General features: G+C 43.7%; 2 protein-coding genes across 2 annotated transcripts; one reads left to right on the plus strand and one right to left on the minus strand.

The window, feature by feature from the left end:
- The first annotated feature begins 195 nt into the window (after positions 1-195).
- LOC108046653 lies at positions 196-2,501 on the plus strand. Its single transcript, XM_017126489.2, has 3 exons — positions 196-435; positions 491-671; positions 1,412-2,501. The coding sequence occupies exons 1-3, from the start codon at positions 294-296 to the stop codon at positions 2,037-2,039; spliced, it is 951 nt and encodes a 316-aa protein (XP_016981978.1). The 5' UTR covers positions 196-293; the 3' UTR covers positions 2,040-2,501.
- Positions 2,502-2,598: 97 nt separating this feature from the next.
- Positions 2,599-9,477, minus strand: LOC108046654 (ETV5-related protein Ets96B). The gene is made up of 7 exons (XM_044458533.1): positions 8,837-9,477; positions 7,996-8,166; positions 6,704-6,830; positions 6,538-6,584; positions 4,737-4,789; positions 4,075-4,568; positions 2,599-3,341 (listed from the first exon to the last, which is right to left on the minus strand). Exons 1-7 carry the CDS (start codon positions 9,324-9,326, stop codon positions 2,966-2,968), a joined length of 1,758 nt encoding a protein of 585 aa, XP_044314468.1. The 5' UTR covers positions 9,327-9,477; the 3' UTR covers positions 2,599-2,965.
- Positions 9,478-11,103: the final 1,626 nt, after the last annotated feature.

The raw sequence follows: 11,103 nt of genomic DNA on the forward strand, positions 1-11,103 counted from the left end.
GTCTCGATTATTTTTCGTGGGTTTTGTTTTGCTCCTCCGATCCGACAACAAACCGGTTCCCAATCATAGAGTCACCCAGTTATTTTGTGGTGCTTATCTAATTGGGCCTGCTCAGCGGTGCTCAGCGTCTCTCAGTGGCGCTCTTTTTTGGCCTTCCTATAATTAAATTCCATATGTCATCTAGTATGGCACTCTGGCCATCCAAATTCAGTCGTAGTCTGGCGCTTGCACATTGCAGACGCTATTTATAAGACATATCAGATACACAAGTATTAGCAACCAAAGGAGGAACCATGTCGGACGGCGAATCGAAGTTTGGCTTCAAGGATATGGAGAAGGCGCTGGAGACACTGAAGTTGCTGGAGGACCACGACATGCAGTATCGCAAGTTGACGGTGAGGGGACTGCTCGGCAGGGCAAAGAGGGTCCTAACAAGTAAGTGATCCCAGCCATATATCTTATACCCCCTAACCCAATCCCTTTATCCCAGTGACCAAAGCGGAGGAGAAGCTGAAAAACATCAATGCGGCCATTGGAGTCTTCGAGAAATGGCTGGAGGAGAATGGCGGTGGAGCATCGAGTAAGAATGCCAAGACCGACAGTGAGGACAAGGTGGAGACGGTCCCTGGACTGGGATTCAAGGACAAGGCGGCTGCGGAGGCGACTCTCAGGTAAGTGGCCAGGTCATCCTCTTCCCTGGCATGCAAATGAGCCGGAGACCTTCAGCCTATTCAACCAGCGACGACGTCAAATGATGTCATGGCACAGTTTTAGAGTGTCGAACTCGGAAGTCTCATTAAGTTGATAGAGCGGCCACTGCGCTCTTCCCATCCGCCGCTCTGCGTACACATCTAAGTATTGGGGTGGATCGATTAAATTAATGCTTAAATATTTTTTGACATTTCCCAATAATACCATATTAATACCTCAATTTCACAGCAGTTCTGCTTAAACATAAATGTGTTTCAGTTTTCATGCGGTTTTATCTTTTATCTTTCAATAATTGCATACGATTTAAATGTTAATACTTTTAATCATTCTTCTTCAAATATATGTTTAAATTAGCCTTCCATAAAATCTAAATAGGAATGCAAAATAAAACCTGTGTTTAAATTAGCCTTTCATAGAGTCTAAATCGGAATGCAAAATAAAACATTATCTATTTGTCTATCTGTCTATAAGTAGAAATCTGAAAATAGTCTGATGAATATTTTTAAAAAATGTTTATATACATTCCTCAACCTTTTGTTGCTTGCTGACTGTGTAATCTGGTACTAAAGAGTATGTTTTGGTTTGCCAGTTATAATTGCCACATACCCGATCCACCCTAATATTTACATGTACATATATATAGGCACATTCCACAGTTTGCCTGTATCCAAAATGTTTATATATGCATCTCGCATTGCAGCATTTTGGCGGAGCGCGATCCGGATTACCAGAAGTTGGCCATCAAGGGATTGATTGGCAGCTCGAAGCGTGTGTTGTCCGGCACCAAGAACGAGGACAAGATCAAGGCCATCAAGGAGGGCGTCCAGGTGCTGGAGGATTTCCTAGAGAAGTTCGAGGCCGAGAACCGGGTGAAGGAGAACCGTGCCTATTTACCACTCGCCGTGGTCACCAAGTTGCCGGAGTCCCAGGAGGAGTTGGCCAGCGAGTTCCTGGAAGCTTATGGCGGTTCCAAGGCTAAGGGAAATTACAAGCACCTGCGCACCATGTTCCCTAAGGAGGATGAGAAGACCAGCTGGGACATTGTCCGCAATCGGCAGTTGGCCAAGTTGCTGGAGCAGATCAAAAGCGAGGAGGCCAAGCTCTTCGATTCTGAATCAGGAGCACCCTCCGATCTCCACCTGCAGTTGATCCACTGGGCATATAGCCCACAGCCGGACAAACTGAAGCAGTACATCGAAAAGCTGGCCAAGAAGACCCCGGAAAAACGCAAGCAGGAGAGCAGCAGCAGTGCCAACGATTCCAGTAGCACTAGCCAGGATTCCGAGGACGAGGACAAGCCCAAAAAGAAGAAGAAGAAGGAGGAGTGAGGTGTATTCAATTGAAAGTACTGATGCCATTTGATTAACGAACAGAAACGGTTAATACATCCTGTTTCCGCTTTCCAAACTATCAAATTTGACGGCAAAGGAATTAATTCAGATTCAACATGTACGAATTTTGATTGATTCCTAAACTGCCAAATTATGTGGGTTTCGAAAACGAAAACAGGTTTAATAGTTTATTTAAGTAACTCAACCTCAACGCAGACTACGATTAGTGGTGGACACAAAGGTGTTTCTTTTTGTATCCCCCTCTATATTCACAGATTATTGTATGTATACGTGTAAGTATATACTATATGTAAATATCGTTTAGTACCAATCGCTTGTCGTTTTGATGAGCCTGGTCGTTGGAATCAATAATGTACGGTTTTGTCAGGGGAGGGGCACAACTTTATACTGAGCAAAAATAAAAATGAAGATATCAGGTATATCTCTATTTTAGTACAATCAGTTATTTTAAAATTGGGCGACATAACACAAGAAATTCATTTCCGGTAATGATTCTGGATCAGCATGAATAATATTGACTGGTGACCCCGATTCTATGCATAGCTTTGCGGTAGCGTGAGCTTTATTCTGATACGATATTTTATAAACAACATTATAAATCACCAGTATTGGTCTTATATTTACTGAAGTAAGCTGCACATCTAGCTTTGGCCAAAAGAAAGTAATTGGTGACCTCGATTTTCTATACTGTCAAGTTGCTTTTATGCCCCTCATGCCGACTATTCCTCACCCAGCTCATCATAACGAAACCTTTATTTCAAATTCGTGACCCCACGCACATACACACGCAACTAGATTACACAATGTACACGGGACCTGGCCACGCCCACTCGGCCGCATTCCCACGCTCCGCCCACATATGGATACACACACACACACACACAGACAGAAAGACCATGTAGCTAATATTTATGCAATCCGGCGGTATCGTAATAATCCGACTTGGCCCCGCGAGGCGATTGCGTCTGGGAGTCGCCGGAAGTTGGAGGCGTCTTGGCCAGCGACAGGGTCAACTGGTGCTGGTCACCCTTGCCGGATCCGGTGGTTAGGTGACCGTAGGCCATGTTGAACAGTGCATCCGGATCGCAGACGAACCGATAGACGTACCGCTCTCCGTTCACCTTCTGCATGATGCCCTTTTCGTAGTAGTAGCGCAGACTGCGCGACAATTTGTCGTAGTTCATCGCCGGCCGGTTCTTCTGGAGACCCCAACGGCGGGCCACCTCCTCCGGCTCGATCAGCTTGAACTCCATGCCACGACCTGTCCAGGCGATGCAGCTGGCACTGCAAGAAAATATGACATTTTAAATTCGAATACCCCTGATATTGAATGAACCTCTCATTCAAGCTTTAGGGTCCATTCTGATTAGTTTGTTCAAAAAAATCGAAAAACAATTTTTTGCATTTTTCTATAGCTTCAAGTGTCTTGAATATCATACTAAAAGGGCAAATCGAAATACGTAATAGTTTAAAAGTTATGAGCCTCCGAGTACATAAAACTTTAAACGCGTTTTCTGGAAAACTAAATATTTCGAGCTGGCGACCATCTCAATTTTTAACGAATCTTAATGTTTTTTTTTTTAATTACCCGTAATTTAATTGTCCATGGAATGAATTAGAATTACATAGATAGCTTATAGATTGGATTTTTTATCGACAAAAAAGTGAAGAAAATTTCGGTAAAAACGACACTTAATTTTAAAAACACCGTTATTTTGAAATTTTTTATTCAATTTCGATAAATGTAGTACATTCCATACGGTACTGTACTGTAGAAGGGTCGCCAGCGGGGTTCCTGTGTCCTGCTTCCGGAAATGCTTCAAAAATTTTGAAATTTTTACAAAATTATCTTTAATGTATCAGAAATATACCTGAAAAGTTTGAAGTACCTATGTTTTTTCTTTGTTCAAAAAAAAAAACCTGAATATTGCCTTTTTTTGACACAACTAACCAGAATGGACCCTTAAGTTAAGAACTCATATCCCACTTCAATAAAATACTATCCACTCACCTGGTGGTGGGTTCGTCCAAGAGGGCCACCAGGAACTGCCAGAGCTGCAGGGAACCCCTCCGCTGGCTGATCGTCTGGCCATTGCTGCTGGTGGAGATGCCATTGCTGGCGTAGAACTGATCCAGGCGCAGTTCCGCATCGCTGGAGGTGGTGGAGTCCACCACATTGGGCCGCAGCGCGGAGGGATAGGTGGAGGAGATGGTGGCGTTGTAGGGACCACTGTCGTACTTCAGGTCCGCATCGCTGACCGCCGCCAAGGATGCGGGCGATAAATCCCGGTAGACGGACTGCGACTGCGTGTGCTGCTGGTGGGCGTAGTGGGAGGGCGTGGCATATACCGCCGAGCTGGATATCACCGCCGTGTGACTGAACTTAAAGGCGGAGGCGGCATGGAGCGGTGTCAGGTGGGTGAGAGCCTGCTGCTCCGACTGCTGGCTGTGGTGACCATGGTGATGGTGATGCTGCGGATGCAGTGCAGCAGCATGTTGCAGTTGCTGCTGGTGGTGTTGCTGCTGCTGCTGTTGCTGCTGATGCTGCTGCTGCTGTTGCTGCTGCTGATGCTGCTGCTGTTGCTGCTGGGCCGCCGTGGTGGTGGAGTCCGCGTGCTCGATCTTCGTGTGGTGCTGGAAGTGCTGGCCGGAGGACACGTCGCTGCAGTAGACTGCTGCGGCTGCAGCGGCGGCGGCGGCAGCAGCGGCGGCAGCGGTGGCCGCATCTGAAAAAAGGATTCGGGAAAGGAGTTCAGCAGGAGAGAAAGCCGCTTTCATGCACGTTTGCCCAATGTCCCGGCATCGAGGGAACGATGCTAATTACTATTTTGGATACCCTTACTTAGGGTGGGTTCTATGGGTTCGGCATTTGGGATAAGAAGGGTTCGTATCCTTCTTATTTAAAGTACATTTTGTAATTCAATCGTGAAATTAATCATCAACGGACATTTTAAATTGAATGTTGCATTAACAAAAAAATAATATTCTAATCAAACTATGTTTGTTTATTAATTTAAGTAGATAGTTCATCTAAGGATAATAAATCTTAGTTTAACAAAAATTTTTAGAATAACTCTATTTACACCTTTTAATAGCAAAACAGTTTTCCGAGCTTATTACACCAAAATACAAGATTTTCACCTCATTAAAGGGAATGCAACCTTCTCTATGGCCATAAAAAACTCTTTTACATTGTTTTGCTTTGTTTGTGTGGCTCTTGCCTTTTCTAAATGGCCAGGGTATTTAGCAGCAATTAATTATTTAAGCAACCCACTCCCGCCAGTCGCTGCAAAATGCTCAATATGCTGCAATTTAACGGGGGCGAGTTCTCCCCACCCGCAGCACCACTCGAGTTTGCCCTTTTCATTAGGCAGTTACTCTAGATCTCCCGTTCCTCATCCTCCCCTCGTTCTCCCCTCATCCACCCCTCATCGCGACTCGACGCTGGGGGCATTAAAAATTCAGGAGATACCTTTGCATAATCCATGAGCAAGTGTCGACAAGTAAAAACATCATTGTCGATAACAACAAACGAGCAGCAACTGATGGGAAACGAAGACCTGTTGGTTTCATTGGGTGTGAGTGGGTGTGGGTGGGTGTGAGTAGGTTTAAGGGGGTGTGAGGGGGTGTGTCTGTGCACTGCACTCCTGAAATTATATTTCTGCATTTTAAAATCAAGACAAAATGTCATACCTTTAGGAATATGTGCTCTTAGATATCAAAAGCCTTTTAAAAGAAATCACCTTTCAAATCATTCTTTTAATTTAAGAATATTCTAAGTAAGTAAATATTGGAACATCAATCATTTAGGATTAGACCAATTTATATTTATTTTATTTTTTGTTTACTGAGTTCGTTTAGATATTTCTTGAAGAAAACTTCTCCTGAATACTAGTTATTAGTACGTCTAGTTATTCTACGTCTACATATTTCCTCTACTTTGTTTTTGAAGGATTCGTTTTAGCAAGAAGGAAAGTTTCTTAAAAAGTGCTATTCATGTTTAAGGAAACCTTAAAGTACAAAAGACAAAAATAAGAGTTTTTCTGAGTGTAGGTGATGGTTCAATGGGGTGTTTGGGGTGGGTGGGTGGTGTAGCTGACACAAACCACTCAACGACGGCCCCGTGATTGAGTTGCTTGTTTGCTGGGCGGCGGATTCCGCCCACGCCCACGACCGCCGCCACGACCACGCCCACCGGAGGCGAACTATGTGTATCTGGGCATCAAATTGAATCGCACGCTTGTGCCGCCGCCAATTGGATTAGCGGTTACTAACACCGGCGATATTGTTATTGTAAATTATGCGCGCGATTTCTTGCATTTTATTTGAAAAAATATTGGAGCCACTAAGAAGCGAGGCAGCAAATTGAGTTACCCACCGATAGGTATGCGTATCGCGCTCAATAATTTGAATAAATGATGAGCGCGCCCGGCTTTAATAATTTTCTTTTCATTTTTCAATCTTAGGGACTCACCTTCGTCGCTCTTTTTCAGAATGCCCGCGGGTGGCGATGATGGAAACCTGGATGGAGCATAAATCACAGGAATATATAGAAGCAATTCGAGGAGCAGGCGACTCCGCTGATTGACTTAAAGTTGACTTGTCTTGTCAGCGTGGCGTTCAATCCCCGGATTTCTTACCTGTAGCAGTACGGGTGCGGATGCGGATGCGGGTGCGGATGCGAATGCGGATGCGAGTGTGGGTGCGTCACAGCGGGAATGTCAAAGAAAGTGGATGTTCTTTCATGGCGCACGCCTTTGACATTCACTGCAGAAATGGGAGGTAAAAAAGAAGAAGTCACGGTTACTTTTTCCACTCGCAAATAGAAGGAAGCTCTGGATGGGAAGCTCCCTCGGAGAACATCTCGCAGTCCACCGAGGTGGCCTCGACTTTTGTTAGATAATATTTCATATTAACGCTCGCACCGGGATGCCTTTGAGGCCACAAATCGAGCTTGTCACATGCACTTGACTTGGCCATAATCGAATGCCAGCCAAAATTCCCGACTAGATAACTAAAAATGGAATAAGGACTGTGGACGGGAGATTAAAGAGTGCTTAACCAAGGAATCGGGGGCTGCCAATTTAAAATAAGTTTATTAAAGGTTTGAATACAAGGGAAATATATTAAAGCCCCCAGTCAAATTAAAAATTATTTTGACTTAATTAATAAATAATAAATCTGTGCAGACTTTATACTTAGCTTTACACTTCATTATGTGAGTATAGTTTAAGGTTGTCATAATATACCTCCTAAGTCACAAATCAATAAATCAATAATAAATTGTTTGCTTAAAAAAATTCTTGAAAAATTCATTTTTCGACCTCCTAACTGTATATAACCCCTTAATATTGTTTAAATACTATCTCGTTTACTTTAACTTGAATTTGTTAAATCAGTCTTCAGATTGATTTCTTCTAATCGAATTCGATTCAAATTTGGTTACTTTATTTCTACGATTATTATGGCATCTCCTTAAATCTAAGCCAAAAGTCTAAACATAAAAAAAAGGAAAAACAATATCATGTTTAAACGATTAACTTTCGACTCCAGCTAAGTTAAACTAGAGCTTCAAATGTATTTATCTTCCTAGGTCTCGGCACGCGCCGAATTCAGTAATGTTTTCTTAATAAAAAACTTAAAAAAACAATCTAAGCTGAAACAGAGCCTGCGGGCGGCAAAGGGCAAGCCGAAATCCGGAATCCCAAGCCCACTCCCTTGGAACCAGAGCCCAGGACCATTTCGCAACCAACCCCCACTCACTTGTCCCAACTCATAATGGAAAATTAATAAACAAGCGAACGTGTAAATAGCAAAGGCAAACAGAAAGTGGATACAGTGGGTGGGAGTGGGAGGTGGGTGGTGGATCAGGACGAGGAGCGGGAACTGGCTGCATCCGGACTTGACGGTGGACGTGGACGAGGACGCTTACCATTGTACCTTGCGTTCAAGTAACCCTCGGTGGAAGTGTCCAGGCCGAACTTCCCAATCGCCGGCGTGGGCGTGGGCGTGGCATACATGACCAGCTCGTCGGCCAACTGCTGGTGGTGATGATGGTGGTGGTGGTGGTGGTGGGCGTACCAGGAGGACTCCCGCGTGAGATCTGCAGAGTGAGAGTGGGAGGATCGAATGAGGCATTAGATACTGGCGTGTCATGGTAAGTTGGCTTTAATAATCGTTTTCAATACTGAGCTCTTTCTAGATCGGAAAATCTATCTTTTTGTAATTTGTTCAGAATTTATTCTTTATTTTAGGAAAAGACTATAAATAGTGACTACCTTAATGGCATAAAAGGATTTTTATTAAAATGAAATAAATAGGCCTACATTTTCATCCAACTTTCGAATACATGTCATTTACTTTACATTTAACTCAGCTCGATAACAGATTTTATTTCCAAAATATTAAAAATCACATTTAATCGCCCTTGAAAGTGAAATTATAACTTTATTAATACAATATTTTGGATATATATTAAGACATAAAATGAATATTATGAATGCAAAGATTATTTAGACTTTAGTTTTTTATCTACGAGTTTTGTTTCTTAATACCATATATTGTAACATATATTAACTTTCACCGAGTAAAATAATTATTGTATTCCCAAATGTGGAATTTCAACTATCTGAAAATGGTGAATTTTCCTATTCAATTCAAAATATAAACTGATCACTGAATATAACAAATATTATCCAAAGGTAACTTGGAATCAAAGTATAAGTACTATTGGAAGTATAATATTATTCCTTCTACACAAGACCTATACAGACCGTTGCAGAGAGAGGCACTTGCTCCGCCCGAGCTGGAGGATCCGGCGGAGGCGTTCATCAGGGCGGCCGTGGCGATGGGCGTGGGCGAGGCGGCTCCTCCGCCCAAGGCCAGGCAGCAAGGAGGATGAGGTGGCGGCGGCGGCACCGGGGGCGACGTCTTCTGGCCCAGGCAGATGGCCTCCAGGAGGCCCTGCCCACCCGAGTCCAGCTCGCTGGCGTGGCACTTCTTGCTCTCCGCCTCCAGGCCGTCGCAGCTGGAGGATGCGGAAATGGCCTTGGCCACCGCCGGTAAAGTGGAGCTGACACAGGAAACCACCGAGTCGGTGGTTAAGGTGGATGTGCCGGGCAAAGCCCCATGGTAGAGCCCCAAGTGGGCGTGGTGGTGGAGGTGGTGGTCCAGGTGCTGCAGCTGCTCCAAGTGCGTCTTGGCCTCGCCGTAGTCGCTCTGCGGAATAAGGAAATGAGACAAGGCGCGGCAGGAAATTGTCATGAGTCTGGCTTTTCGGGGGATTTCGTATTTCGGATTTCGTCTCGGCCGAAATTAGTTGTCAATTTGCCATATTTTTGGGGGTTAAGACCAGTGCTTTAAGCCAGCCGCACTTTAAAGCCACCTGCTGGGTGACTCGGTGCCACCCGCTGCTAACAGGTTGCAAACACAGAGACAATGGATCGTCCAACTCGTCACGTTGACATAGTCAAGTGGAAGTTGCGGCAATTAGTTTAACAGCTTCTTCTGCTTTTGCTTTTGCTTTGGCCGGGTGTCAATTGGCCGGGTTCTCTGGTTCTTGGCCATTAAGTAATGAGCCATTGTCGTCGACGAATACCACTGCCACTGGACCCCCACGATATGATATGTGTATGGACACAGAGTATAGGTATCTGCCAACTCCAACTGCGGTTTATTGACACTTTTACACTTAATGAGGCTAACCTTTGTCTACGGCCGCACTCTCGCTCTCTCCGGAAAACATATCACCCATTAAAGCAGGCAGGGATTTCACTTTCTTCATCGGGGAAAACTCGTTGGCTATCTAACCTCTAATAAGAAACTAGTAGCTTAAAATCTTAAGTATTACTAGTCTAATAAGTAGCTAAACATTTTAAGTATTAAATTATTATTTTAAGTATATTAATTCTGCCTGAAAACAACCCTCAGAAACTTGAGTTGGGAATTATAACTCTTTGTAAATTATAGTATTCATTTTACGATGATAAACTTTATGATTGATTAGACCATTTAAAAAAAGTGGAGTTGCTTGAAGTGAAATAAATAGAAACAAAAAGAAGTAGAATCAATTAAACTATAATAATAATAAAGTAATTTAAGATGCCTTAGAGTCAAAGAAAAGTAAACCCGATCCAGTACAGAATAGTAAACCAATTTCTTTGTAGTTCCTGTTCAACCCACTTTAAGATGTAGGTCATGATAAAGTGTTTGCTTTAAGTATCTAAAACCAATTTAACAGCAATTCTGCATACGATGACATTAGTTTTCTCCAAAGTTCCCGTTTAAATGCATCTGGATCGTTGACTGGCTGCCATTGTTTGTTGTTGTGATCGGCTCCCCATCCCAAAGTGCATCCAGTACTGCCCCCAATTCGAATCCCTTGCTTGACATTTGGAAACTGGAGCGGCAAACGATGCGATGCAGTGCCATGTGGAGGTGGATGTGGATGTGGATGTGGTCCGTCGCATCCGAGAACCATTTGTGCGATAGTTACCCTTAATTATGTGCCTGTAATCGCTGATGGCTTGGTTCGGCTCTATCGGCAGTGTGTTGGAAGTAAGAAAAGAGCTTTGGATGGAAACGCAGAAAGCGGCACCGTCCCTTACCTCCGACTTTTTTGGCCAGAAGAAATGCAGAATGCTCGACTTTCTCCCCTCCGAAATCAAGGGGTTATGTAAATCTTCGTTGTAAAAGATTCAACTCGGCAAAAAATATGGTATTTGGCAATCCATAACGGATTCCTCTTCCGCAATGGCTCGCACAAATTTTAGATAAATGGCAAAAATGTCGCCGAATTGCGTTTGCTAAGTGCAAGCAAACAATTTGTCAAATCACATTACGGCAATTATTTAGTGTAACTGTCATGTGCAAGCGGCTAAAAAGACAGAGGCAGCCAGCCAAGCGGATTCACCTGATACACGAGCACAGGTGCACCGGGGAACTACCTTGTGGATGGGTTACAACGACTGGGCAACACCCTTTATTACTGGAACATCATCGTCTTTGACTAGCATGAGAAACTTAAATGGACTTTCATATG

This window comes from Drosophila rhopaloa, unplaced genomic scaffold (genome assembly GCF_018152115.1).
Source record: "Drosophila rhopaloa isolate 14029-0021.01 unplaced genomic scaffold, ASM1815211v1 contig_167, whole genome shotgun sequence".
NCBI lineage: Eukaryota > Metazoa > Arthropoda > Insecta > Diptera > Drosophilidae > Drosophila > Drosophila rhopaloa.

Coding starts and splice junctions, on each gene's coding strand:
- LOC108046654 (XM_044458533.1), bottom strand. CDS start 9,326: ATGACAATTTCCTGCCGCGCCTTGTCTCATTTCCTTATTCCGCAGAGC. Junction 6,585..6,703: donor CCGCACCCGTACTGCTACAG/GTAAGAAATCCG, acceptor TGCTCCATCCAG/GTTTCCATCATCGCCACCCG. Junction 4,790..6,537: donor TCTGAAAAAGAGCGACGAAG/GTGAGTCCCTAA, acceptor TCCTTTTTTCAG/ATGCGGCCACCGCTGCCGCC.
- LOC108046653 (XM_017126489.2), top strand. CDS start 294: ATGTCGGACGGCGAATCGAAGTTTGGCTTCAAGGATATGGAGAAGGCG. Junction 436..490: donor GGCAAAGAGGGTCCTAACAA/GTAAGTGATCCC, acceptor CCTTTATCCCAG/TGACCAAAGCGGAGGAGAAG. Junction 672..1,411: donor GCTGCGGAGGCGACTCTCAG/GTAAGTGGCCAG, acceptor CTCGCATTGCAG/CATTTTGGCGGAGCGCGATC.